This window comes from Xiphias gladius, chromosome 14 (assembly GCF_016859285.1).
Source record: "Xiphias gladius isolate SHS-SW01 ecotype Sanya breed wild chromosome 14, ASM1685928v1, whole genome shotgun sequence".
NCBI lineage: Eukaryota > Metazoa > Chordata > Actinopteri > Istiophoriformes > Xiphiidae > Xiphias > Xiphias gladius.
This window is the reverse complement of record NC_053413.1, coordinates 6681703-6706090: the sequence shown is the minus strand read 5'-3', so window position 1 is coordinate 6706090 and position 24388 is coordinate 6681703. Positions and strand designations below refer to the sequence as shown.

Here is a 24388-nt window from a genome sequence, read left to right as displayed (position 1 = left end):
CTGTGGCCATCTCGACAGGGGAAAAGGGAGGTGGAGGTGGAAGAAGGAGGGGCAAAGATTTAATGGAGGTAAAAAAGGAGAACAGGATGACTTCATAGGGCTAAGGAAAGGAAAGACAACTCTCTGGGGCTAAATGTGACACACAGAGAAATAAACAGCCTCTCAACCAGCAAGAACCACAAGCAAAAAACCATGAGTTTATGCTATTTGTGTGTGTCAGTGATTTAAGCTGGCTCAGGGGTTTTCAACCTTTGCATTCTTAGAGCCAAAATAGGAAAATTTATCTCACTCTGGGACCCAGGCATCGAAAACATTGTCATGTTAACTTACAGGAACAAACTAAGAGTTCAACTTGGGTTGCATCTTAAAATGTAAGGTATTCCTGGGTCAAGGAGTACAATATACAGTAATATACAATGTCTTTCTGAGCTGACTCCTCATCAGTGTAACAGTAACTTTCCATGAATGTGTGTCCCAGGAGTAGAGGAGTGTTAATCTGTAAGCGTAGCGCTCAACATCTGCAAGTAGCTTAAGTTCGGAAACAACGAAAACATGAAGGTTCAACTGAGATCTGTAATAACCTTTTGCTGGCATAGAAGGCAGAAACCTTAAAGCTTAGAGTTCTTTAGCTACAACCCAACAATAAGATGAGCAGCATATACACTATTAAATGTAGCTTTCTCAAGTTACTTTCGGATGTCCCGTTAATTAGCTACAATTAATTATGTCTACAATATGCCACCTTTTTGTTTGTAAATTCAACTGATAAAAGTGACTGTCAGTGTCCCCTAAATATTAGATTTTTGATACCTGTATGTTTTTTATATTTGATTTATGGTAATAAAACAGAGCAAAAAGAAATACAAATATGATGAGAAACTTGAACAAATCTGTGTATTTTGCCAACCTGGAACTGAAAAAAAAAAAAGCAAACACTTTGGAACCCAATCCTACATTGTTCAGTCTACATCCAGTACAGTAATGGTTGTTCTCCTGCACTGTGGGCTCCAGGAATCTCTGTTGAGTATATTTTGCTGTCAGTACAAAGGTCTGAAAATTACTGTCTCCCCCTTCAATCATGGATATTTACGGGGATCTACTATACATCTGTTTGCTCTCTATTTGTGCATGACGGTTTGTTTGTAAAAGACTGTGAGCACGGTAGCACGATGCTCTGGTGTGACAGGTTTTAACTGAAGTTGTGGCCTTGATATGAGACCTGGCATCATAAAACCAAAGTTAAACAACACTGAAATACAACTTCCATTCACACAACATGCTTCCACTCCAACTTAGTTACTGCCCCATAAGGCTTCTGGATGGTGTGTACGTGTGTGTGAAAGAAAGTGAAATTGCAGTACATTTCTATCTAAAGTCATCCCTGTCACAAAAAGGAAGTAAGCAAGCCAGAGACAGATAGATGGCTCTGCCTCCCCTCTATTTAGCGCTCTGTCCCCAACATGTGTGGGGCTATATCTCATTTCATTAGTGTGTGTGTGTGTGTGTGTGTGTGTGTCTCTCTGTGTGTAGCTGAAGACCTCTAGCATCCATCTCAATCAGCCCTGTGTCTTAATCTACTGTCCATCTACATTTCAGCCTCACTCAGCTTCCCTCTCAACACTGGGAATACCAAATGAAAAAATTAAAATTACAACTAATTTTAGAACTATTTTGGCACCATATTCCTGCAAACATTTTATCTACCAAGTAGGAAAAATAAATTTCTCTCATGTATGTGCTTTGAAAACAGCAATAGTAAATCTCTTTAGAGCATCATTCTCTGCTGCACCCTGTTAACTGAGGCCTTAACTACACTGACACACCATGATAAAACATTTAAGTCACTATTGATTTCCCCTGCCTCAGCCCGATGTGTGTGTGTGTCTGTGTGTAGGTCTCAGATGGCAAAAGGGAAGGGGTGGGGGGGCGCCTTGTAAGTGCCTCAGAAAAATTGAGACAGAGGACTTGAAGAAAAGAGAAATGGGGAAGAGAAAGAAGGGAGAAAGACAGAAATGTGGCTTAGGGACAGAACAATAAAGAAAAGAAGGAGAGGGGAAGGCAGAGACAGAGACTGGGCAGTGTTTTTGTGTGTGTGTGTGTGTGTGTGTGTGTGTGTGTGGGTGTGGGGGGTTAGAAATCTAGCTTCATCACTTCCAAATTGAGGACAGATTCAATTATTTGCAGAAACCACATGGAAATCTCTCCGCATTGTTCCAGCTGGAGCACCAAATTTGGCAGCAATCGCATTGGCGGCATTGGAGGGGCCATTTATCTTGGAGGAGAAAGAGCGTCTCAGGCGTTGTACGTGTACATGTATGTGTGTGTGAGCGTGTGAGAGCTCATTTATCTTGCAGGGGAATGAGCAGGGGAACGAGGACGCCCCGGGAGGCAACCAGATCATTACCCATCTGGGATCAGAGAGAGAGAGAGAGAGAGAGAGATTTCACTAACGCTGCCCTGTGTAAAGACACACACACACACACACACACACACACACACACACACACACACACACACACACACACACACACACACACACACACACACACACACACACACACACACACGCGTATACAATGTATCAATGTAACGAAAGGAGACAAATCTCATTTTCATTTGGGGACGGAGGGGCACAGAAGCTCCACAAATACGGGCATTTATAGCAAGCGGAGAGGAGTAAGGCAGGGAATTGTTCCAGCCAGACAGCTGACTGCTTGTTCCAATGCAATCATTCAGCATCTAGTTGGCTCCCTTTAAATGGATACTTAGATTAAGGCATGTTCTGCTCCAGGTGGCCACTAAGACCTCAGCTAGAACATCATGGTTTAACACACACACCTACATTTGGCCCATAAAAAAGTCCTAAGATCTCCCTTACTGAAAAGAAATTAATATTTATGGTAGTTCTTGACAGTAATCTTTAGGTGAAATTTAGCAATACTATTGAAATCTTAGAGATTCTGAGATTTATCTTATTTTCAGAAATTAAGCCTTTACCATCATTAGTAATGTATGTTCTGTGTCAGGAAAATTAAAAAAAAAACAAAAAAACTCTTGCGGCTTACTGGAACTAACCTTTAATCACAATCATATTAAAGATGCCATCCTCCTCAGATGTCATCCACCTCTGACATGATGAAGCAGAGTGTTTTTCAGTGATGGTGCAGCAGATTTTCCACCCTAACTAGAAATAAATTGTGGGGGAAACGCTGAATAATTCTGAAATACGCCACAAAACACTGGTTACCCTGCAGCATTGGTAATGGCAATCTAAAAAGACAAGAGAAACTTGGAGTCACGGATGACAGCTGAAACTGTTGACCTCCACTAAAAAAAATCCTAAAATCTCATGCAGCTAGAATCTACTATTTTACACAAGAATTTAGGATTAACAGTACTGGTTGTACTGTACAGCTGAAGGTAATGTCTAAAATGGTCCGGCTTTATGCCTTTTGGCCTAAAATTGGCAGGCTAGGCTGAAATGTCCTAAAATGTCCTACAATCTAGGGATTGTACACACAAACACACACACAGAGCGCTTGCCCTGCAGGTCTGTTTCTGATCAATACACTTCAAGCTGCTCTGCTTATTCACCAGTTATCTCCTCTGCTGATATTTAATATGAGGAACACACACACTGGGTGCCAATTCATGCGATAAATGAAGCAGTTATTGCATGCAGCCTTCCCTGAGGTGAAAGGGGACGTGTTATGTAAAGCTATAACCCTGCAGGTTACAATTACTTCAAAAGTAATAGTTTAGTGTGTATGCTTTCAGACCTACAATAACCAAATTCTGTCATTAGTTTACTGGTCAGCAGGCAGTGTGGCCTTCGACTCAAGCCTCCAATGACAGGAAAAACACATCTATGAAATCTCACTTTGAAAAATTTTTACTCTAACATTTTGCCTGAGGAAATGACTGAAGTGGGAAATGTTACAAAATGAGACGAGAGGTGGTTTTTTTAGGGGCACTTCAGGTAGACAAAGACAATCACTTTAAATAAGCGGTTGGGATGGAACGCAACAAACAGACAGCAGAATACTGAACCTAAATTCTTGTGTTTGCGTGTTTATGTGTGTGTGTTTTGTGTGTGTGTGTAATTGCACAGGGCAAAAGGACAGGAGAATATGCCACACATGCAAAAGCAACCAATCAACCAAATCCTTCTTTCTCTTTGCTCGCTTGCCCACCGATGTTTCTTTCTCGTTTTCAGAATGAGCTGACCTCGATTACCAATGCAGGGGACGGTGTGTTTGTGTGTGTGTGAGAGAGAAAGAGAGAGATTGAGAGAGCGAGGGATTGGTTACTTTTGGCAGAATAAGGATGAGGAGATGGAAATCAGGGAATTACAGAGCACTGGCCTTTCACACAGGGTGATCTAATGGACAGGATAGTGTGGCAGTGTGTGTGTGTGTGTTTGAAACCTAACCAGATGAAGGGATTTTCTTTGTACTGTCTAGTTCAGTCTCCACCTGGAGTTTGACACAGGTCAATATGAAATCATTTTAGCAAGCTAACATTTTTGGAGTATTTCTGCTGTACTTATAAACTATTCATTTGCTAGTGTTTATTTAAGGGGTATTCCACTGACTTTACACATGTAGGCCAATTTACTTGTCATGAGAAGTATTACTTAGCTTGTGAAAACAGTTCTATAATATTTTCTGTGGCTCTGGGTTATCTCGACTTGGACTTGACTTAAAATTCATAACAGAAAGGGGGGCGCTCGTGCACAGTAATAAAGTAGACGCGGTTTCCCGGAGCTCCGTGTTGTCTCCTCCACTTTATCATTAAAATACCGCACCTAATAATTATTTTTCACAAGTCTGCCGTCTCAGTTGTACTGTAACCTGTTGGATTCAGTTTTACACCACGAAGCCTAAGAAAGACGAAAGCCAAAGCCATAAAACGGCGTCCCAGGCGAGCTTGTCTGCTGCTAAAAAAGAGGCTGTGTAAACTGCCGTAACTAATCAGGGGGTTGAGCTAGCCAAAGATTCTAAAATCGTGGATGATTTAAAGAAGTCAATGGAAGGACGCCTCGGCTCAACTGAAGTGCGTTTGTCCACCCTTCAAAAAGAACAGCACAAAGCTGAACATCATATGGATTACATCGACGTAGATCTTTCGGCTGCAGATTAACACATCATGGCGTTGGAAGCCACACGCAACTAGCTACAGGTGGCTAAAAGTCTCCTCAGAGCTAAAGTGAAGGGCTTGGAGGGCACTCTTGCGGGTTCAACATTAGGATTGTGAGCATCAAAGAGAGCTACTTGGCCAAGATAACTTCAGCAGGCCCATCAAAATAGACCGAGACCACTAACGCTTGAAACCCAAGCCACTGGCTAACAAGCAGCCATAAATCATTATCGCAAAAGTCCACAACGACAGCGATAAGATCAACATCCTGGGGCTCAGTCCTCAACATGCATCTCTGAGCTACCGTGGTGAAAGTATATTGATATTCCCTGACTACTTGGTCGAGGTATTATCCCAGCAGCAGTCCTTCAACAGGGTGAGGAAGAGGCTTGTGGATGTCGGCGCCAAGTTTTCCCTACCTTTTCCAGCCAAACTGTAAGCTGTCTAGAGCAACACAGTTGACATCTTTGATTCACTAGCTGATGCTGAATGGCTTGCCAACTCCCTAGCAGACAAAACTTAACTGGCGATATGTGCCATCTATATGGCTTTTGCTATCATTCTATGCAGCTATATGAGTACTGTTAAGATCTAGCATTTTGTCACTTCAATTGTATGTGTTGAGTATTAAGTATTGAAAAGCTTTTGAGTTGGGAGTGGGGCATGCAATCTCCTGCATTTATTTTGGTCACCATAGTATCTATAAGGATTCTTAATTTAATATTTACAACTTCAGGCAGCGCACCGTGTTTACTATTAACTGGAAAAGAAGTTTGTTCATGCCTCTGTCGGATGGCCTCGACTCTAGTGCCTGATACTCTACCCTTTAGAATCTCCACTGATCATACTGTGTATCTAGGTATTAGTAATGCTACAAACCCAAAGCTTCTTTTTAAACTTAATGATTTGGATTTGATTGATAAGCTTAAAATTCTGATAGCTATATAGATCTTACAGTATCATAACCACAACAAAAACTGTAAGGAGTCGCCCGTTACCTTGTCGCCCAAATTAATGAAAAATGTCAATTCTACCATGTGCTTTAGGATTAGGCTACATGGGTTGCATTTGATTTAATTCAAAATAAGTTAGGCCTACTTCTCATTAATCTGAACTTGATTTGCTGAAAAAGTAAAAGCTTTATTTTTTTTTTGTCTATGTCAGTTCCAAATCCAAGACTAGCTTTTACAATAGAATATACATTTTTCAAGCTAGCTATAGCCAAGTTTTGGCATTAGATTTGGGTTTTAGCTCAGATTCAAACATCTGTTTCTGTCAAATATTTTTTCAGCTAATAAATGGCACAAAACTGACCAGAAATTAGCAATTTGGTTCACGATTTTGGGAGACTTTGTCAATAAGAATGTATTCCCCAAATCCAAACTGTAGTCGAGCCATAATCAAACAATACCAAGAAAATCTAAGCACTATTTGTATGAAAGCCACATGTTAGGTTTTCAGTCTTCTACTTGAAAACTATGACAATAGCCTATTGTCATGCAACATTTTCAGTGTCTGAACTGTGTTGAAGGCATGTGTGTAACAGTGTAAACAAAGATATGGCCTGACACTAGTGTCTGTCTAGTATCTGTTTGTGTCTGTGTCCCCATTACTGATTCGAAGGCAGCTCTTTGCTCTAAGAGAACACAACTGCTGAGAAAATCAATACCTGGACAGACCCACAAACACATCCAGAAAAAACATAATCCATACAAGAATCCAAGCTGATGCTCCCACAAGTAAGAAAACTCATCAGAAAGTCACAGAATCACTGTAAGTGTGAGTAATTTTCTGTTTCACCTTTTACAACTAGTTCATGTGTGTGCATAATTATGGGTAACCTACTTTTCGATCTCGCTGTTTTTACAGGTGCGCGGGGCACAGGAGGAAGAGGAGGAGGATGAAGGAGTGCTGGGGTCTGTCTTGCTACTCTCTCCGTTGCTTGTTGACGGCATCTCTGTAGACATATATAATGGCATCCTGGTTAGCAATATACACCTGCATACTGAAAAACCCCTAGATCAAGGGCTGTACTATTAAAACTCATATACATTCCTTTTGAAAAAAAGGACGGAGTGGAGGCTGGTATAAATGCACTGTAGAGAATAAAAAACTATAGGACCATGTCTGCTAATACAACCTCATGTTTTTACTTTTTATCTGACCTTTACTAGCCGATCATGTGGTTAGCTGCTTTGGACTTGAGATACTAATCTTAAGTAACTTGTATAATTGATCCCCAGCCACATTAATGATGAATATAAGTTTTATAAAATATAAAATGCTTGTTCTTGTCGATTAACAATTCATTCTTACAAATGACATTAATTATTTGTAGCTCACAACCCAGATAAATAAGGGATATTAATCACAAAACAAAGTAAGCACTTATCTGAATCATATAATAAATTTAAAAAAATGTGAAATTACATCACTCAAAATTGCTGTTCATGCTCTGGCCATTGTTATTCAACAGACATTCAAACTGGCCAAAATATAAAAGATTAAACACAATATTTCAGTGAATGTAAGACTTTTTTTTAAAGTGGATGACACTATACATACATGTCAATTAAAACAAAGCCTAAATCCTTCTTGTCTCAAAGAATAAGTGCTCCAGAAATATTTCACAAGTACATCAACTGGAAAAATAATACAGATGCTTCAATCCCAAATTTACAAATGACTTGAGTTCTACTTGTTTTGAACCCAAATTGAAAATGAAAAAAAGTTTTGATATGACATATGGAGTATTGGTTTGTTTAAACTGCTTTCCTGTCTATACTTACCATCACTGGCCCATTTGGAGAACTCAGGCGTTATTCTGTTAGAAGGCATCCCACCGCTGAAACACAGAGACACAAACGTTGGTATGAGCAAGACCAGAGAGATACATCAGTACAGTATAACAGTACTAGAACAAATGATTATTTGAATAATCGACTGACAGAAAAATAAGTTTGAGAATCGATTGTTCGTTTAATTCATTTTTCAAGCAAAAATGCCAAAAAAGTCTCTTTTCAGCCACTATGAATATTTCCAATTTTACAATGTTGTCAATTGCTTGTCAGTGGTTTTGGATTGTTGGTATCAGAATAACTGATAAAGAAAAGCCCTAAACAGTGCAATGTTTAGGCATCATGCTGGTTTATCTTTCTAGTAGTTAAGCCTTCATACTTGAGCACGGCTCCCCGTAGCGCCTCCCTCTCTCTGGCCTCTCCTTGGTCCTCTCCAGCTCCAGAGCAGGGGATGATATCGGCCTCAGTATACTGGGCTTTGCCGTACTCCAAGGTGTCGTCTCCGTCCACATCTAGGTCAGCGTCGCTGTCCGCCGCGCTTTCCTTGATATTACATGTGGCAAAACCTGTTCCTGTGAAAATGATAAAGACAATTTTCAGCGTTTCTCCTATTCATAGAATACAAAAGTAGGACACTAGGAATCAGTGAACACTTGGGTGAAGCCAGTCGATTGCACAGACCAGCCTCAGGCCATAAAATACCGTATGCCACCTTGGCCTCCGACACAGTCTAACCTGCATAGTTCCTAGTGCTCCCCAACATTAAAAAAATATACTACGACTATCCAATCAAATGTATTCACATACAACTGTGGTGCCTTACTCCAATTAAAAGCCTCATGACTTTTCCAAAACACACCGGGGCAAGGTTTTGCTCAACAGGTGCTAGAACTTATACTAATCATGATCTAATACAACACAACTGTAAGTCAGTCCTTATGGTAAACCTGCACAGTTTAGGAGATTTGTCTTTTCTTTGCTTTACAGCTCTGCCTCAACTACACATCGTAGTCAGAAGCTTTGGGTAAACTGCAGTGAAAATGTAATTTCATAAAACAATTCTATCTAATACAACTTAAAAATAAGCCTGCATTAAAAAAGCCTGCATTAGAAAAAAGATGTCTTTAGCACTCTGTTTTAAACTGACTGTTTTTAAGGTATTTCAAAATTTCATCTTAAATTTAGCTCAGCTTATTTTTAAATAGCCTGGAGGAAGACAAGAAAAAGAGGAAAATTTGGTCAGAGAGAGGGTGGAGAGAGAGACAGCATTTAGACATGGGGTGAACTGATGAAGACTGACACCTTACCCATCAATCTTTGAGAGAGAGAGAGATTGAGAGAGAGATAGAGATAGAGAGAGAGAGAGAGGAAATAAACCCAGTGATGAACGCTTAGACCAACCCTTACCGCTGCCTGACTGCTCCCTTCAGCTCCACTTAGCCAAAGAGCGTGTGTGTGTGTTTGTGTCCGTCACTTAGAGGCATCTCTTCAGTGTTTGTTTGAGACTGTCTGTCCCTCTGCCATTTAGGCCCTGTCTCACCAACCCCTTGAAAGTGTGAGTGTGCAAACGAGTGTGTGAGTCTGTCTACCTGTCACTTACACCACATCTATCTACCAAGCAAAATGTGTGTGTGTGTGTGTGTGTGCAGGAATGGTCAAGTGTGTATGTCACTAACACCCTGACTATTTAAGCATTTGATGGTAGGTAGTGTTTGTGTATGCATGCACATTTGTTTCACTTAAGATATGACTCTGAATGTGTCTGTGTGTGTCTACCAGTGACTGGCCTGACAGCCATCTTATTTATACCTATCCCAATTTCTACAACCTCTCAGCTGGACTAGTGTGTGAGTGTGTGTTAGTGTTTGCGACAAGAGTGCGTGGGACCAGATACAATCTAGACAGAGCTGACAGCCATCTTATTTAACCCTCTGTCCCAGTGTGTGTGTGCATCTCTATACTAGACTTCCTGAAACACTTGGTCTCAGTGCACTACGGTGTCTCACTGCATTATAGGTTCTTTGTCAAAGTGCATATCAGCCGCTAAGGCTTGTCTCCAAGGTTCTTCTGGGATTTAAACATCTGTCGCTGCTTTTTGTCCTACCTTGTTCTGTAATTCATTTCACTCTTAATCTGGAAAAAAAAAAAAAATGGGCAGGGAACAGAGAGAATGCGAGAATGGGACAACTGAAAGCTGCTGTGATAAAACGTGCCACAAATGCTAAGCCATTTTACAACAGGTCCATGGTTTTTAGTGATCAAATAAAAAGGACCTTTTAACGTTTATTTGATCTCGGCGACAGAGGGGAACATATGGGAACAATGGTCACATAGTGTAAATCTAGCAGCCTGCCAACTCTGTTCAGCTACTGAGGCTATAGGTTTTCAGGGCATGGCAGAAGGCGAACAGAGTACGTTACAAAATTACAGCATTTAACCTTTTATTCTTTTTAACCTTTTCTTCTTTTGTAAAGCACTTTGAAACCTAGGTTTTCAAAGGTGCTATATACATACAATTTTACTTACTTAATTACATTATGAAGTCAGAGTATGCATTTTCCCCATCTTCAATTTGTAAACTCAGTTTTTCAGGTACCTATTTTCCAAATTTATTTTATATTATTCTGTGGTACCTATAAGGGATTTATCAACCACTTTTAGTCCTTGTATTGGTTACTCATTTCTGAATGCACCGTCATTAGACCTATCTAGAGCTGTAGCAATTAGTTCATTAATTGATTGGAAATTATTAATCTGCAACTATTTTGATAATCACTAAATCGATTCAGTCATTTCTCAAGCAAAAATGCAAATATATTTGCTGGTTTCTGCTTCTCAAATGTGAAAATTTTATGCTTTGGTTACTCAGATTTGATTGTAAATTGAATATCTTTGGCTTTTGGACTGTTGGTCGCATAAAACAAGCAATCAGACCAAATCTCCTTCGGCATTGGAAAATTACAAATGTTTACCGAATTAGTGACGTCTGTAGGGAACCTTGTGCAAACATTGCAACTCTGTGAGGTTGGCACCCCATGCGATCAAGATATGAATAAAACTATTTCAATGTATTTGTGCACACACGAAAAACATTTGTGCTCTAACCACTTTTGAGAAATTAAATATTAAAATTTTAAGCATAGGCCTATTATGTCAACACCCCATTAACGCCCAAATAACTCCAAAGTGGTCTCATCATTTCTGTACATTTGTCCAAGCAAAACAAACATCTGTGCTTCATTAATCCTCAAGTTATGAGCATTATATGTCAGATAGATAAGATGTGATGACTTGAGAATTAGTCAAGCACGGTTTGTTTTGTTTGCACAAATGTGCACCGAAGAAAGCTTACATAATCAATTCGACATTGTTTTATTAATATCCTGATCAAATGGGCTGCTAAGTTGAAATAGGTACAAACTTAGACTAAACTGGTGCAACTTTGTCTTGTACACTAACACATTTGACAATCATATGACAATTGTTACGTCGTTTTAAACTGTACCTCCACCAACGCCCATAAATACGTGTCAAGCATTTGACACAACAGCCCTGCGGCGGAAAAAACCTTAGGGGAAACACTGTAACACTGTGTCATTTATTCAGCAAAACAATCAGCAGATTAATGGATAATGAAAACTGTTGAAAAAATGAGTTGCAGCCCTAGACCCCTCTGACCACAGCTATCAGTTAAATGTCTAAAAAAAAACAGTGAAATAGGCTATACATTCAAAATAGTTAAAAAAAAAAATTTACCTTCTTAAAGATGAATATGGTGCTGTGTTTTTGTATTGATATGCATGTCTATCTACATCAAAACTGGATTTCACATGGTCTGATTTGTGTGTATGCACACTGTAAATATCTGTGGTGTGTTCACTGTGAGTGTATGTGTGGCCTGTTTGCTCTGTGTGTGTGTATGTGTTCCCAGTGCTTTAACCTGTCCCTCTAAGCAGTCTTGGCAGGCCAATCTAATCTGGCTGGGGAAAGGTCAGCCCCACTCTAACTGACTTTCACTCACATTATGCACCAATGCCCCCCACCCCCTTTTTTCCCCTCACCTCTCTTCCTCTTCATTTCCCCTTTCCTCACCTTCTTTTCCCCCCTTTTTTGTATCATCACCTTTAGTCTTTCACATTTCTCCCATCTATCCTCTCGCCACTCTTCTTCACTTTGCTTTTCTTGACAGTTTGCTTCTTTACTCCTCTTTCACCACCCTTTATCGCTCGATTTTCTCTCCACTCGTGTATCAATTGTTCTCTTTCTCCCTCTCCTGTACCAGTCCTGCTCGATCAACTGTTTCCCCTCTTTTCTGCTAGATAGGACAGGATCAATACACACATATACTGTCTCCTACACAGCCACCCTGGTCTGACTCATTATCATAACCAACTCCCAAATATCGTTAACTCTTAACATACTAACTACACATTTTATCGTCCGAGTTACATGCTTCATGACAGCAACACAGGAGACACTCAATTTACATACATGTCACCACAACAACACTACGAGTACAGATCTGAAGAGACAGACAGGATCAAAGGACTCATCAGGCTGTCTGGGAGCCCAGATCAACACATCGACCGACCTTGGCAACATCCCGTTACCATAGCAATTATCGGTACCCCCTAAGAAGCAGAGAGGAGGAGTGTCAAAGGTCATCGCACTATCTTCCTGCCATTTACAGGTCAGAGGGAGAAAGGGAGAAAGATGGGGAAAGGGACAAAGATACAAAGACACGAGACGGCCATCTTTGAAGTCCATTTACAAAGAAAAGATTTCTCCTCTTTCTCAATCCTTCTGGGCCATCTCAACCTGCAATAATCCCCCTCTTCTTCTTTGCTGTCTCCCAGGACGGCCTCATCTCAAACCTCAGGATCTAGCTGTCTGGCTTTCCATCTGGCTCTCAGTGGCTACACTAACAGATCCACTATTTTGTTCCATACAATTACAATTACAGTTTTCGTTTTCAAGCTTGGTGATGATGTCAATGCAAAATTAGCAACAGAAAGAGAGAGAAACACACATAGCAATATGTAATAATAATAGCAGCAGGAGAAATACAGAACAGTAACATACAGTAAACAAAATGTTTAAATATAACTGAGCCCTTTCAAGACTGCTGAGAAGATCAGGATGGAAAACTAGAAGTAAGAGTACGGATTACTTGTATAACAATTTATTCAATATTACTTGTAGTTGTTACTCAAAGATGTGTTCATTTCCAGTTGGTTCCTTTCCGTTTGATTGCTTGCGTATGTAACAGTAAATTTTGTTTTACACTCAATTTATGGACTAACAAAACACCTTTCCTGATCCCTAACAAATTATGAATAGCAGTCAAACCAGACTTACTTATAAATAATAATGCAAAAACCTGGAAATCATTTCCCATTAGAAACAAATGGTTTAGCTAGTTTTCCGGAGTTCCAGTGCTAGTTTACTGATTAAGGGGAGATTAATTTCATAGTTTTGGCCATCACTCCTACCACTGATGATAATACTGTTCTAATTATACTATACTAATTACAGGCACGTTAAATTCTGTTGAGCTCAGAGTCTAAGCGGTTATGTCAGCATGTCATGTCAGCATTAGTCTCATCTGAATGACCGAAAACATCTGAACCCACCGCAGTTGTGTGCTAAAATGTAGATGCTAGGAGCTAGTCTCTTCGCCTCTGCCATGATGTCTGTACTGAGAATAACAAGCTAGTTTCTTCTTATAGCTAGCTGAAGACCCAAAGTTGGTGGTGTTTGACATAGTGCTGTAAAGTGATACTCTCTGCTTGCAGAGAGAGATCGTACCCACTCAAGCTACATAGTGCAAGAACAGGCGTTCGGGGCGCGGAGTGGGAACGAAAGAGGCATCATTCTCCGTATTATTAGTCACTGTAACATCAAAATGAATTTGATGCTGTTATTTTACGGTTAAATAGTTGCATAATGTTGCTTTAACTATACTGAAGAATTATTGAATCTACTGAAAAATAATACACAGATGAATCGTTACTGAAAATAACTGGTAGTTGCAGCTCTACAGATAATGTATCTGGGAACATGGTATTATCACTAAATGTAGCTCGACATGGAAAGAAGCACGAGCAGTCAGACAATTTTTTTCAACTTTTAAAAACAATCCTCAGGTTAGCCAAACTTATTTGGAAAATTTTAAGGTGAATGATAAAATTATTACCTAAACTATCCTTTACAAATATACATCACAGTTAACAGACTAACTCAGACCCACACAACTTTGATATATGATACATTTTACTGCGAAATTAGGTATTATTGTCAACATTTCCGGCGCGTCCACTTTCAGTTTACTGTCAAATGAAGTGGTTTAGCTTTTTTTCAACCTATTTGATTGCCTGACCATTTCTTGCTTAGTCAGACGTTGTTGTAGAGATGTTGCCCATGTACCCAGATCTAAGCAATTACTTTTGATGATTATAAGTTATCATAACCATTGACTGGGTATATAATCTCAATACTTTTTTCATATCAAATGGCATCAAATGTCAAGTTGGCTTAGAATGCCTGATCAGATTCTTAATTTGTCATAAACCTGTTCACTTATTGCTTGATCAGACAGTCGCTGGTTTTTGTTTAGGCAAAGTTTTTGTGACGCTGCTAGTTTTAAAGACAATATTTTAACATTTGAGAACTGAAGTAGTTTTTAATTGTTTTTTTTAAATAATTATGATAAATGGTATTAATTGTCTTGCAGAAAAAATAACTATCTATCTTAAAATAAAGTTTAAAAAGTACTGTTTTGGTAGCAGTAACAAAACTCTGGTCTCAGAATGGCACTAGTACCAAAAAAGTGTTCAAACAACACTTTAATGTATCCTGTAATTTTATGAAGGAAAATACAGTTACTTTCAGACTCATAAAAATTGAGACTTAGACAGTCCACTAGACAGATAAAGAAAGCTCTCTTGCTGTTCTGTCTGTCTTTTCAACCTGGTAAGGGTGGTGCGAGACATAGGGAAGTCTTCCCTCACACAGAGTTGAATCATAAACTGATCTTGTTCGATTTTTCCTCTCTCTCCCCCCCCCCCCTTGAAAGGGCCTTGTTCCCTCTGCCTTTCTTCCTTGCAGTCTCAAAGGGAGGGAAGGATGGTGGCACTTCACAGAGGGATAGGCCCTCTCTTCATCCCGCCAGCTGAGAGGACCCCCTGCAACATCTCTATATCCGTCTAGCCTGCCGAGAGCCTGCCGGATTCAGCGGTGTGTTAGAACCACTGAGGAGCTTTCAAGACAAAATCCACCTTCTGAACTTTCTGCCAAGTGTGTGTGTGTGTGTGTGTATGTGTGGGTTTCAAGTCGCTCTGCCCAGGCCACCTCAGTTATCTGTGTCACATCACAAGGTGCCCTATTAGAGCGCGGCAGAAGGGTCCTGTGTCTGCTCATTTAATGACGTGAAAGAGAGATGAACGGATGGACGGAGCATCGGGGAGATGGATGGACAGGTGGAGAAGCCACCTCCCACCCCACGAGCTCCTCCTTGGCGCGGATTAGTCGAGATTTCAACATTGATCTGTCTTGTCTCCTCTCTCTCTCTGGCTTAAAGAGAGGGAGGGAGGGAGAGGGAGAGAGGGAGGCAGGTGAGGCTCAGCATGTGTGTGTTTAACAACGGATCGAACAGGGAGTGAAAGAGGAGAGCAGGGAGAGGGACAGATGAAAGCAGAGGCAGAGCCAAGAGAGTCCGAAAGAGCCTCTTAGAGATTGCAACAACTCTTTACCTCCATCTGTGCACTTTTTGATGGTTTGCCTCTATCTTGGTTTTTCTCCACATTTTACACAAAAACACAACTGAGACCGCAACAGGAGGCCATTGTGGAGCACAGTGCAGTTCAAAATATAAAACTGCAAGTTTTGTTTAGAGGCCCATTTTATTTGGCATGGACTTGGTTCTTCTATCCAGATCAAGCAAACAGTGTTTGCAACTGCCTAATACTCATTCATGATTGTAAGTAATGCTATTAAGGCAGCTAGGCGCCACTACGTCACCACTACTGTTATACTGCATATCAAAATTCAATAGTTGTTTGGTACGGAACAAAATGTGACTGTAGCAGCATTGAAAACTGTCAAGTGCTGAAAGCTGATATCAAAAACTTGCTCAAATTCTTACTCTTCTTTAACTATTCTTTTGATAAGACAGTCTTGGATTAAACTCCTTGCTTTTCCAATTTTAGATTATTTTACTCAAAGAAAGTTGCTTGTGTGAAAACATTTCGTATTTGAAATGCAGTTTATTTCATTTTGCTATTAGTACCAAAACACAGGTCTTGTATCAGCACTAATGTTGATAACGATACCCAGTCCTGCTTATACTTGTGAAATTGAAAAATTCATACTTGCATACGTTGCTGAAATATTTAAATAATAATCAATTAGGCAATTTTCGGGTCTACTGAAAATTAATCAACAAGTTTGACGGTAGTTAATCGTTTTACACTGTGTCTACACAAGAGACCTAACGTGAGCAGCACGTTAGCAGAGCAGCAGCAGCAGCTTCAGTGCTCCATCTGTGTCTACACACTGAAACTACAGGTTTGAGAAGACACCAAAAAGAGACAGGGACTATGAGCTAAGTGGGAGCACTGTAGGTGTGTTGTGTCACAGAGCAGCCGCTGTGCTCCCCAGTGACCAGCTCTCCCATCCAGTTCTATAATTGCATTCCTGGGCTCACACACACACACACACACACACACACACACGAGTGGTGGCCAGCGGGTCAATTGCCCAGCTAAATGTGTTTTCCTTCCCCTTGCTAAGAGGGTTGTGTAGGGCCGAGCCAAGCTGAGCTGGGCTGTCCCCGGGCCAACCCACACTGCTACCAGACCACAGGCACCATTACGGCTTCCTGGTCAACACTGGTCTCACAGAACTAACACTGCTCTCACTGGACAGGAACAGAGGGAATGATGGAAGAGCAGAGAAACAAAGAAGGAGGCAGGCAGACGGGAAAAAGAAGGGAGAGAACAAACAGGGAGCTAGGCTGACCCTGTCTACACACTGAAAACTGCTGTGACTGGACACAACCATGGAGCCGTGACAGGTCAGTCAGTCATACCTACATCATCACACAGCACACACACCAGCACTGATAACATTTCTGCTTCAGAAAATGACAGGAATGATAGGAAAGACAACCTACCTCTGAAAAGAAAGTTATCATATGAAATACAAGCAGCATAGTGTTGTATGAGATGAAGTGTGTGTGTGTTTGTACCTCTGAAGCCTCCCTCCAGCAAAGCTGTAGCTCTGATCCTCTTCTGCCCCGCCCACTCGTACTCCTCAAAGCCCCGCCCATTCTCTCCATCCATGTCTGCAGAGTCATCGTCTCCTAGCGCACCCTCACGCTGACACACGAACACACACAAGGACACACATTAATTACATCAAAACTATTTATAAGGAAAAAAAAAAAAAGGTAGATGTTTTAAACTGTTGTGGAAACACATGTCTTGGAAACCGAGATATCTTTTTTCTTCCATATTTCAACAACCTAAAGTGCATGACTTTACTGTTTTAACTAGCGGTGTGAAGGATAGGCCTGATCTCCATAGCACACTTTACCTATACTGTACCAAACCATGTGGAGCTGTGATCAGGTCCTGTGCTATTAAAATGCTGAAGATATCCAAAGGACAAGAATGGCAAGGGAAAAGACACCGCTCTTCTAAATAACCTGTTCAGAGTTTGGGGTGTGCACCAACTCAACCTCTTACTTTTTTCTTCTTTTGTGGCATTTTTACTCAAAAACTGAAACTGAACAGCAAAGGAGAGAAAGGAGAATGTTTTTCCATCAGCTTTGTTTTGCTGTGCTATAATGAAGTCTATTACACCTTGTAACTGTCTGAAATTGATCTGCCGAAAAAACAATATGCCAAAGAATGTTCAAATTGTGATTCACTCAAGTTTTATTAAGTTGTGAGTTAGTCCTCTGTAGATAATGGAACACTTTCCGCAACTGCTTCAGAATAAACTCTTTCTAGAAATTAAGGGAGTATTCTGATCTTTAGCCAAACGCACTGTTTGACAGTTTACTTATTTTATAAATTCAGTACATGATATTGTTGCTTAAAACTTTTTTCAGAGTTTTAAAAAAAAGGCAGTGCAGCTGCATTACTGTAAGGAAGAAAGGGAACAAAGACAAAAACGCTGCCTGCAATACATTTGAGCCAACTGGTTAAAAGTGATGGAGACAGTTACATTTTAGGCTTGCCTGGAAGCTGGAGCTACACAAAGTACTACAGTACTGATCAGTGTGGGAATCTTGTGCTGTGAACACAGCTCCCATGGTAAGGTACAGTACTGGAACAACAAAAGCATACTCTTGAGAAAGAGATATTACTGTCTCTAAAGCTAGTATAATGGATAGCAGTCAGTGAGGTGAGATACGGGAGGAGTGGTGATTAGTGGTGAGGAGTTTTTGTCAATGGTCTACCCTAAGAAAGAAGGTTTCTCCCAAGCCTCTACAAGAAAATAAAAGCCAGTACAATGAGGAGAGTTACCCAACTGCAACAGGAAAGGCTGTCACTGGATGATCATTAAAAACAAAAAAAGGCTGAGAAAGATAGTGACTGGAAATATTTTTCTGTTTGGGCTACCTCTACTGCAAGCAAAGTCTGACCTTAAATTACAGAAACTTCAGATGTGATTGTTATGCTCATACAGGAGCAACATGCCAATGAATATGATGCATCCATGTCGTATGGGATAAACTGCAGAATAGAGCTTCTTACTTGAAATAACTGTTAATGCCAACATTGAAGTGGTAAACTTTACAAATTTAGTGAGTGCAAATGCAGTAAATGCAAACAACTATGTCCGTAAAGTAGACAAATGTAGGTTTAAAAAAAAAACTTTAAAAAAAAGGCATAACACTACAGTAATTTTGTGATCATTATTCTTAATAAGTCTTGGAATCAATTTCATGTAGGGCATTAGAAAATTTAGTTTGCTATCAAATATGAACTCAATTGATAACTGATGAAATGTTTTTAGAAAAAAAAAAAAAAAAAAGAGTAAAATTTCTTTCATGTGCAAATTGAATTTTGTCAGCAAAATTGATTCTGAAAAAGCTTAAGTGTAACCAAGGTTTACCAAAAGCTTTCATCTCTGATTAAAATGAGTTTAAACGTAAAAATGTTAATGTCACAGTTGTATGTATGTTTCAGTCTTTCAGACAGTTATTCCCATATGATTTGAATGCAGTACTGCCATTTGAAGAAAGTTTAGAGGTGGTCAGTCTCTAGATGAACTACTGTTACTATTGATTGGTATCTTCACTACAGTAGAGAAGTGACTGGACAGCATCTACAGGAAGTAAAGAGGTGACTGGTCAGCATCTACAGGAAAAGAAGGGTTGATAGGCTGTCCGATGGCGGTAGGCGGGGTTCTGGGCCCAGATTGTACTACCTGGATCAGGCATTGTTCCACATGTCTACTCATCTCCTCCTCGCTCCCAGCCAATGGGGCGCTGCACAGCGGACATACCTGGCCCCCCTCCTCAGGCTTCCTCCTCTTCATCTTCCCTATACGGGCTGGAAAGGGGGGAAGTAATCAAAGAGAAAGAGAGAGACAGACAGACACATTTTTAATGTCAAGCCCGTTTTAAATGGTTAGAATTATATAGGTTTTCCCTACACAATAATAACCCCCTTTTTTAAGCTATAGGAGAGTATCTAAAAAAAGGCATCAGGGATATTTATCTAAGATGAATGTGTTCTTTGACTGAATGTACTAGAACTTCTTAATAGGCCTGCCCTCTATTCCCAGTTCTTTACAAGCCTATGGGCATATGAGAGAGGGCTGAGCTGGCTAAACACAGCCTCTCCTGAAATGTGTTAGGAAAGAAATGACAAGAGCTGGAGGTGACAATGTCAATCCTCTTCTGACACTCTACATCTCTCCCTGTTTCTTCCTCTTTTTCTCTCCTTCCCTCGTCACAGCTGCCCCCAACCACACACACACACACACACACACACACACATTTAATTAGAAATTTAACAGAGCAGAACAGCCGTCATTGCGCCCCTAGTCTCTGTCGTTTTTTCTTAACTGCAAATGGTGCGTGGGGACATTAATTTTTAGCTGGCTGGGAAAGCAGAGGCGGCCAAGAGGACTGTGGCAAGGGATGGAGGGAGAGGAGGAGGAGGATGACATAAGGCAATTCGCTATTACTGTAGGGGAAGAAGATGGAGGGGGTGAGGATTGGAGGGTTAAAAAGAGTAACAGCCTCCTCCTCCTCCTCGCTAATTCTCCCCTGACGCTAATCGAGGGGAGCGTTGTTAAATACAAAAGCGAAATGGCTGCTAATTAGGTCCGGCAGGGATCTTGGGGCCCCCCCCAGCCATTATACCCCACATGAGAATGATTCCTGGTTCCACATGAGGGGAGAGAAAGTAATGGAGGGCGAAGTTTAAACTAAGTCTTCTTCAGCTCTTGTCATGGGCTCTGACTAAAAGCAAATTATCTCTGTGTTGCATCAAGACCGAAAAGAAACAACACTGTGAACTGACATTTGTGTTGGAGCTGAAGCTGTGGGTGTGCTTCTGATCTCTGTTGAACCTGAAGACCACGTTAGAAATTCAGCACTGTTCAACCCTGGCCCATGAAAAACACAAGAAGACAATTCTAATCTTGCAATGTATTTTAGATTTGAGGATAAAAACAGCCAGACTACAGATGGGGTCTTGATGTTAAGGAGAAAATCGAGGAACACCCTTCCTTTTTAAGATAATGATCACTACCAAGGGAATGGTGCCAAAATATTCCAAAACGTGAGAGAATTCGCAGTCACTGAGGAGGAACATCTGTTGATGTTGGCTGATGCAAGGTGCTTACAGGAATATATATATACTGTATTCTAAGCAGTTTCTTTTGATCAAATTAGCATCATGTGATGGATCTTTATCACAGCAGATATAATCGACTTTTCATAGCAGGAAAAGCACAGGTCTTACAAATAACATAAACAATGACTCTATGCTATTCAAGTATCCCAGTAAACCAAGACAGTGCAACAGTGAACCAGCATGCACAATACCAGGACCCTGAAACTGCAGCCTATCGGCCACATTGCCACCTGTATAACACCGTTTGCAGTCAAGACTGGAAGTATTTGGAAAGTTAAACATTTCAGCACATTCAATTTGAAATAAAATATTGGACACTACATTAAAGTGCCAAGTTTCAGCTTTAATCTGAGTAGGTTTACATTAATATAGAAAGAACTATGTGGAAGATATAGCCCTTTAAACACGTAATGCCAAAATTTACTGGGGTTCCAAAGTAATGGGACACTTGGCTACTAAATGCTTCTTGGGCAGCTGTGTATCGTTTCAGTGTTAGTTCTGGCTGGCTAGAAACTCAGAAGCCTCAAAAAAAGCCTGTCAGACTGCGCCACTTTCCCCAGAAATATCCCAGGGCTTAGCCCCAGTTTTTGCCTTCATACACTACCATTATATTTGAGTCACAGATCTAGGCATCTAATTTTCCCAAAAATAAATACCTGGCGATCTCTTAAAAACTCAGAAGGTTGTATAAATACTCAGCAGCTGAGACTGAAGCAATATTTAAATTTTTAACGTCAGTTCTACTAGTATATATTCATGTTTACTGTGTTATATTTTCAATCAAAATCATTTTTACCAAAAGAGCAAGGACATATGTAATGTCCAACTACAAAAGAAAAATAGAAAAATACAGCAACAACTTGAAAAGCAGATTTAAAATATTTTTTTCCGTAAAACCGATTATAATCCAAATTGTTTGAAGATTCTGAAAATACCTTTACAACAGTGGTTAAGTGTTAACTTAAGTTTAATTCTTTAATTAACTAAAATGTAACAGGTGCTACACTAGGATGAGATGCTTTCATATGAAAAAAAAAACATGTTACAAAAAGTTCATCAGGTCCTGGATCAGGCATACGCAACAATTAGCCCACACACTGAAAGCTTCAAATGCAAAATACTTGTTATCAGCACAACACACTGGGTGTAGTTTGGGGAATACTGTTATTGTCGGGACAGATCAACAACAACAACAAAAACCTACTGTAGGAGCCACAGGTGTGTCACATGACATCCCGACACCCCAGCACATATCTCATAGCAAAACACACACCTTTCAGAACTGACAAAACATCAGGTAATTAACTACCATCATATAGTCTTACTGCATGACGAGCCAATTTCGTCTCCTGAGTTTTGACATTACTGATATCATTATATACTTGTGGTAATGATAATTATGATAATTGTGATTGACTGCTGTATTAATTTACACTGCTGGAAATTTACTGTCACATATATAATATGTATGCTTTGTATGACACGATGTATTTTAATGTTTTAATTTTCTCTAAAAGTTCAGTCAAGTAAATCTTAATATTTTCTCCGCAGACTCAGAGACCAAAACCATGTCTCGGGAACACGAATAAACTCTTAATGAGGAAAGCTAGATAAAATGAATTCATTGAGGCCATATAATGTGTATTAAAAAGCAACATTAAGTATCACTCAGGACATGAGACGATATGTGTACATACCATTCAATCTTGTTTGCCTGTTTGCCCGAACTCGTAAAAATGTCTGCAAGCAGAAAGGGGAAAAAAAGAGGGAGGACATATACATTAGATACTAAAGAAACATTATAAAATGTTTCCAAGGAAAAACATAACTTTTCATAATGAGATTGCTTTGGATGCTGAAGGGTTGTTTAATGGGACAGGGGCACTGTCAACAACTGAACCTACTTCTCTCTTGTTTTCCACCTCCTCCATGACTGTCAGCTTCCTTTCCCAGCTCCTTCTACAGCCGCTAAAACTTGCTGCTGTAAAATATCCGGATGTGTTTCCAGATACGGTACATAACTGCAAATTAAAGCCTGTGTCTATAATTTAATACGGATGGAAAAGGATTGAAAGTGGCGCCCGCATCCGCAAATACTACTCAAGCCCGACGCCATGTTGGCTTGTTTTGATCATGTGACGCGTTGGAGACGGAAGTGGGCAATCGTCACATGTTGTTCCAGATGTCGGCCGCTGGGGGGAAGCAGCGGGTTTCATTAGCCACTTTCCTTCTCAGTAATGAGTTTAGTGTTTACGTACAGACAACACTAGATACACAACTATTGCACTACGACTCCAAATACTGCTGTTTATATAAACTAATACAAAATAGGAGAATAAGAGCATTTTGCCGAATAAAAACCGTGACATAGATGTTGCTGAGCTTGATTACTTGGTGGGTTTTTTTGTATAAATGCTCTACATTTTACTCTGAAAGAGCAGTTCCTTGGTGTTTTTTGGTGGTTTCTACACATATTTAGTCTTTTCTCTTTGTGTGTCAGATTATTTGGTTTTGCAGCTCTCACTAATCAAACGTAAGTCTTTATTGTGCAACTGTCAGTGGTGGAGGAAGTATTCTGATCCTTTACTTAAGTAAAAGTTCCAATAGAGCAAAGTAAAAATGCTGCATTCAGCAAATTGTGCTTAAAGTAGCTAAAGTAAAAGTACTAATTCTGCAGAAGAATACCCCCTGTGTCTGATATAGTTTTTACAACTTTACAGGCTCTAGTGGTTCCTAACATAAGGGTTGGGTCATCTTCAAAGAGCCACAAGATAAATCTGGGGAGCTGTGAGAAATTAATGGGGAAGGAAAGAAAAAAAACCAAAGCTCTGCTACACAAATTTGTATTCATATTTTGGACTTTTCTCTAATCTGTGCTTTTTGTGGAGATTTTTCATTTTTGGGTCTTGACCTGACAAGATGCCCCAACTGTTTTTTTGTAAGGGGTCATAAGCCAAAAAGCTTGAGAACCAAAGGTCTAATCTTTAATAACGGATTGCATGTTTTATGTATTATCTGTAAAGCAGCTAGTAAATACAGCTGTCATATAAATGTGGAGGATTAAATAGTACAGTATTCCCCTCTGACATGTGGTGGAGTAGAAGTAGAAAAGTAGCATCAATTGGAAATACTCAGGTAAAGTGCAAGTACCTTACAAAAAAAAGGCACTTAAGTATAGTAAGTAGGAGTACAAGAGTAAATGTATTCAGTTACTGGCGTACAGTTAAATCAAACATTTATCTAAGTGAATCTGTGACGTGGGGTCTAGGGTAGTCCAGGATGCCTGAGGTAAATTCCATGCATCATTAAAAGTAATGGTCGTAACATTAAAAGCGTAGCATTATGAAATAAATGAAGTGAGGTCAGATTTCCTCATCCTCTCCACTTCTGTCTCTCGCAGAATGTATGCCTCGGATCTACAGGGATTCAAACCAAGAGGCCTGTATGTCCTACACTGTACGTGCTGACTAAAGCATCCCCATTCAGTTATGGATGCCCTCTCTTTGACACAGCAGCAGTGAGTCGGCAGCAGTTGGGTCCTCTCACTGTCGGCCCGTCGTCCATCAGCGGGGG

At 40.1% G+C, this 24388-nt stretch overlaps 1 protein-coding gene across 5 annotated transcripts in view; it reads right to left on the bottom strand.

Moving 5' to 3' along the window:
• Positions 1-24388, bottom strand: part of rnf220a (ring finger protein 220a) — a 184641-nt gene that overhangs the window by 15051 nt on the left and 145202 nt on the right. For 2 of the 5 annotated variants that reach the window (XM_040143500.1, XM_040143503.1), the window contains exons 6-11: positions 22513-22555; positions 19377-19501; positions 17185-17314; positions 8317-8509; positions 7929-7984; positions 6985-7096 (exon numbers count right to left, since the gene is read on the bottom strand). In XM_040143500.1, coding sequence (XP_039999434.1) covers positions 6985-7096; positions 7929-7984; positions 8317-8509; positions 17185-17314; positions 19377-19501; positions 22513-22555 — 659 coding nt within the window. Of the gene's footprint in view, positions 1-6984; positions 7097-7928; positions 7985-8316; positions 8510-17184; positions 17315-19376; positions 19502-22512; positions 22556-22719; positions 22977-24388 lie in introns of those variants that run through there. The other 3 variants (XM_040143502.1, XM_040143504.1, XM_040143505.1) reach the window with 2 other exon arrangements.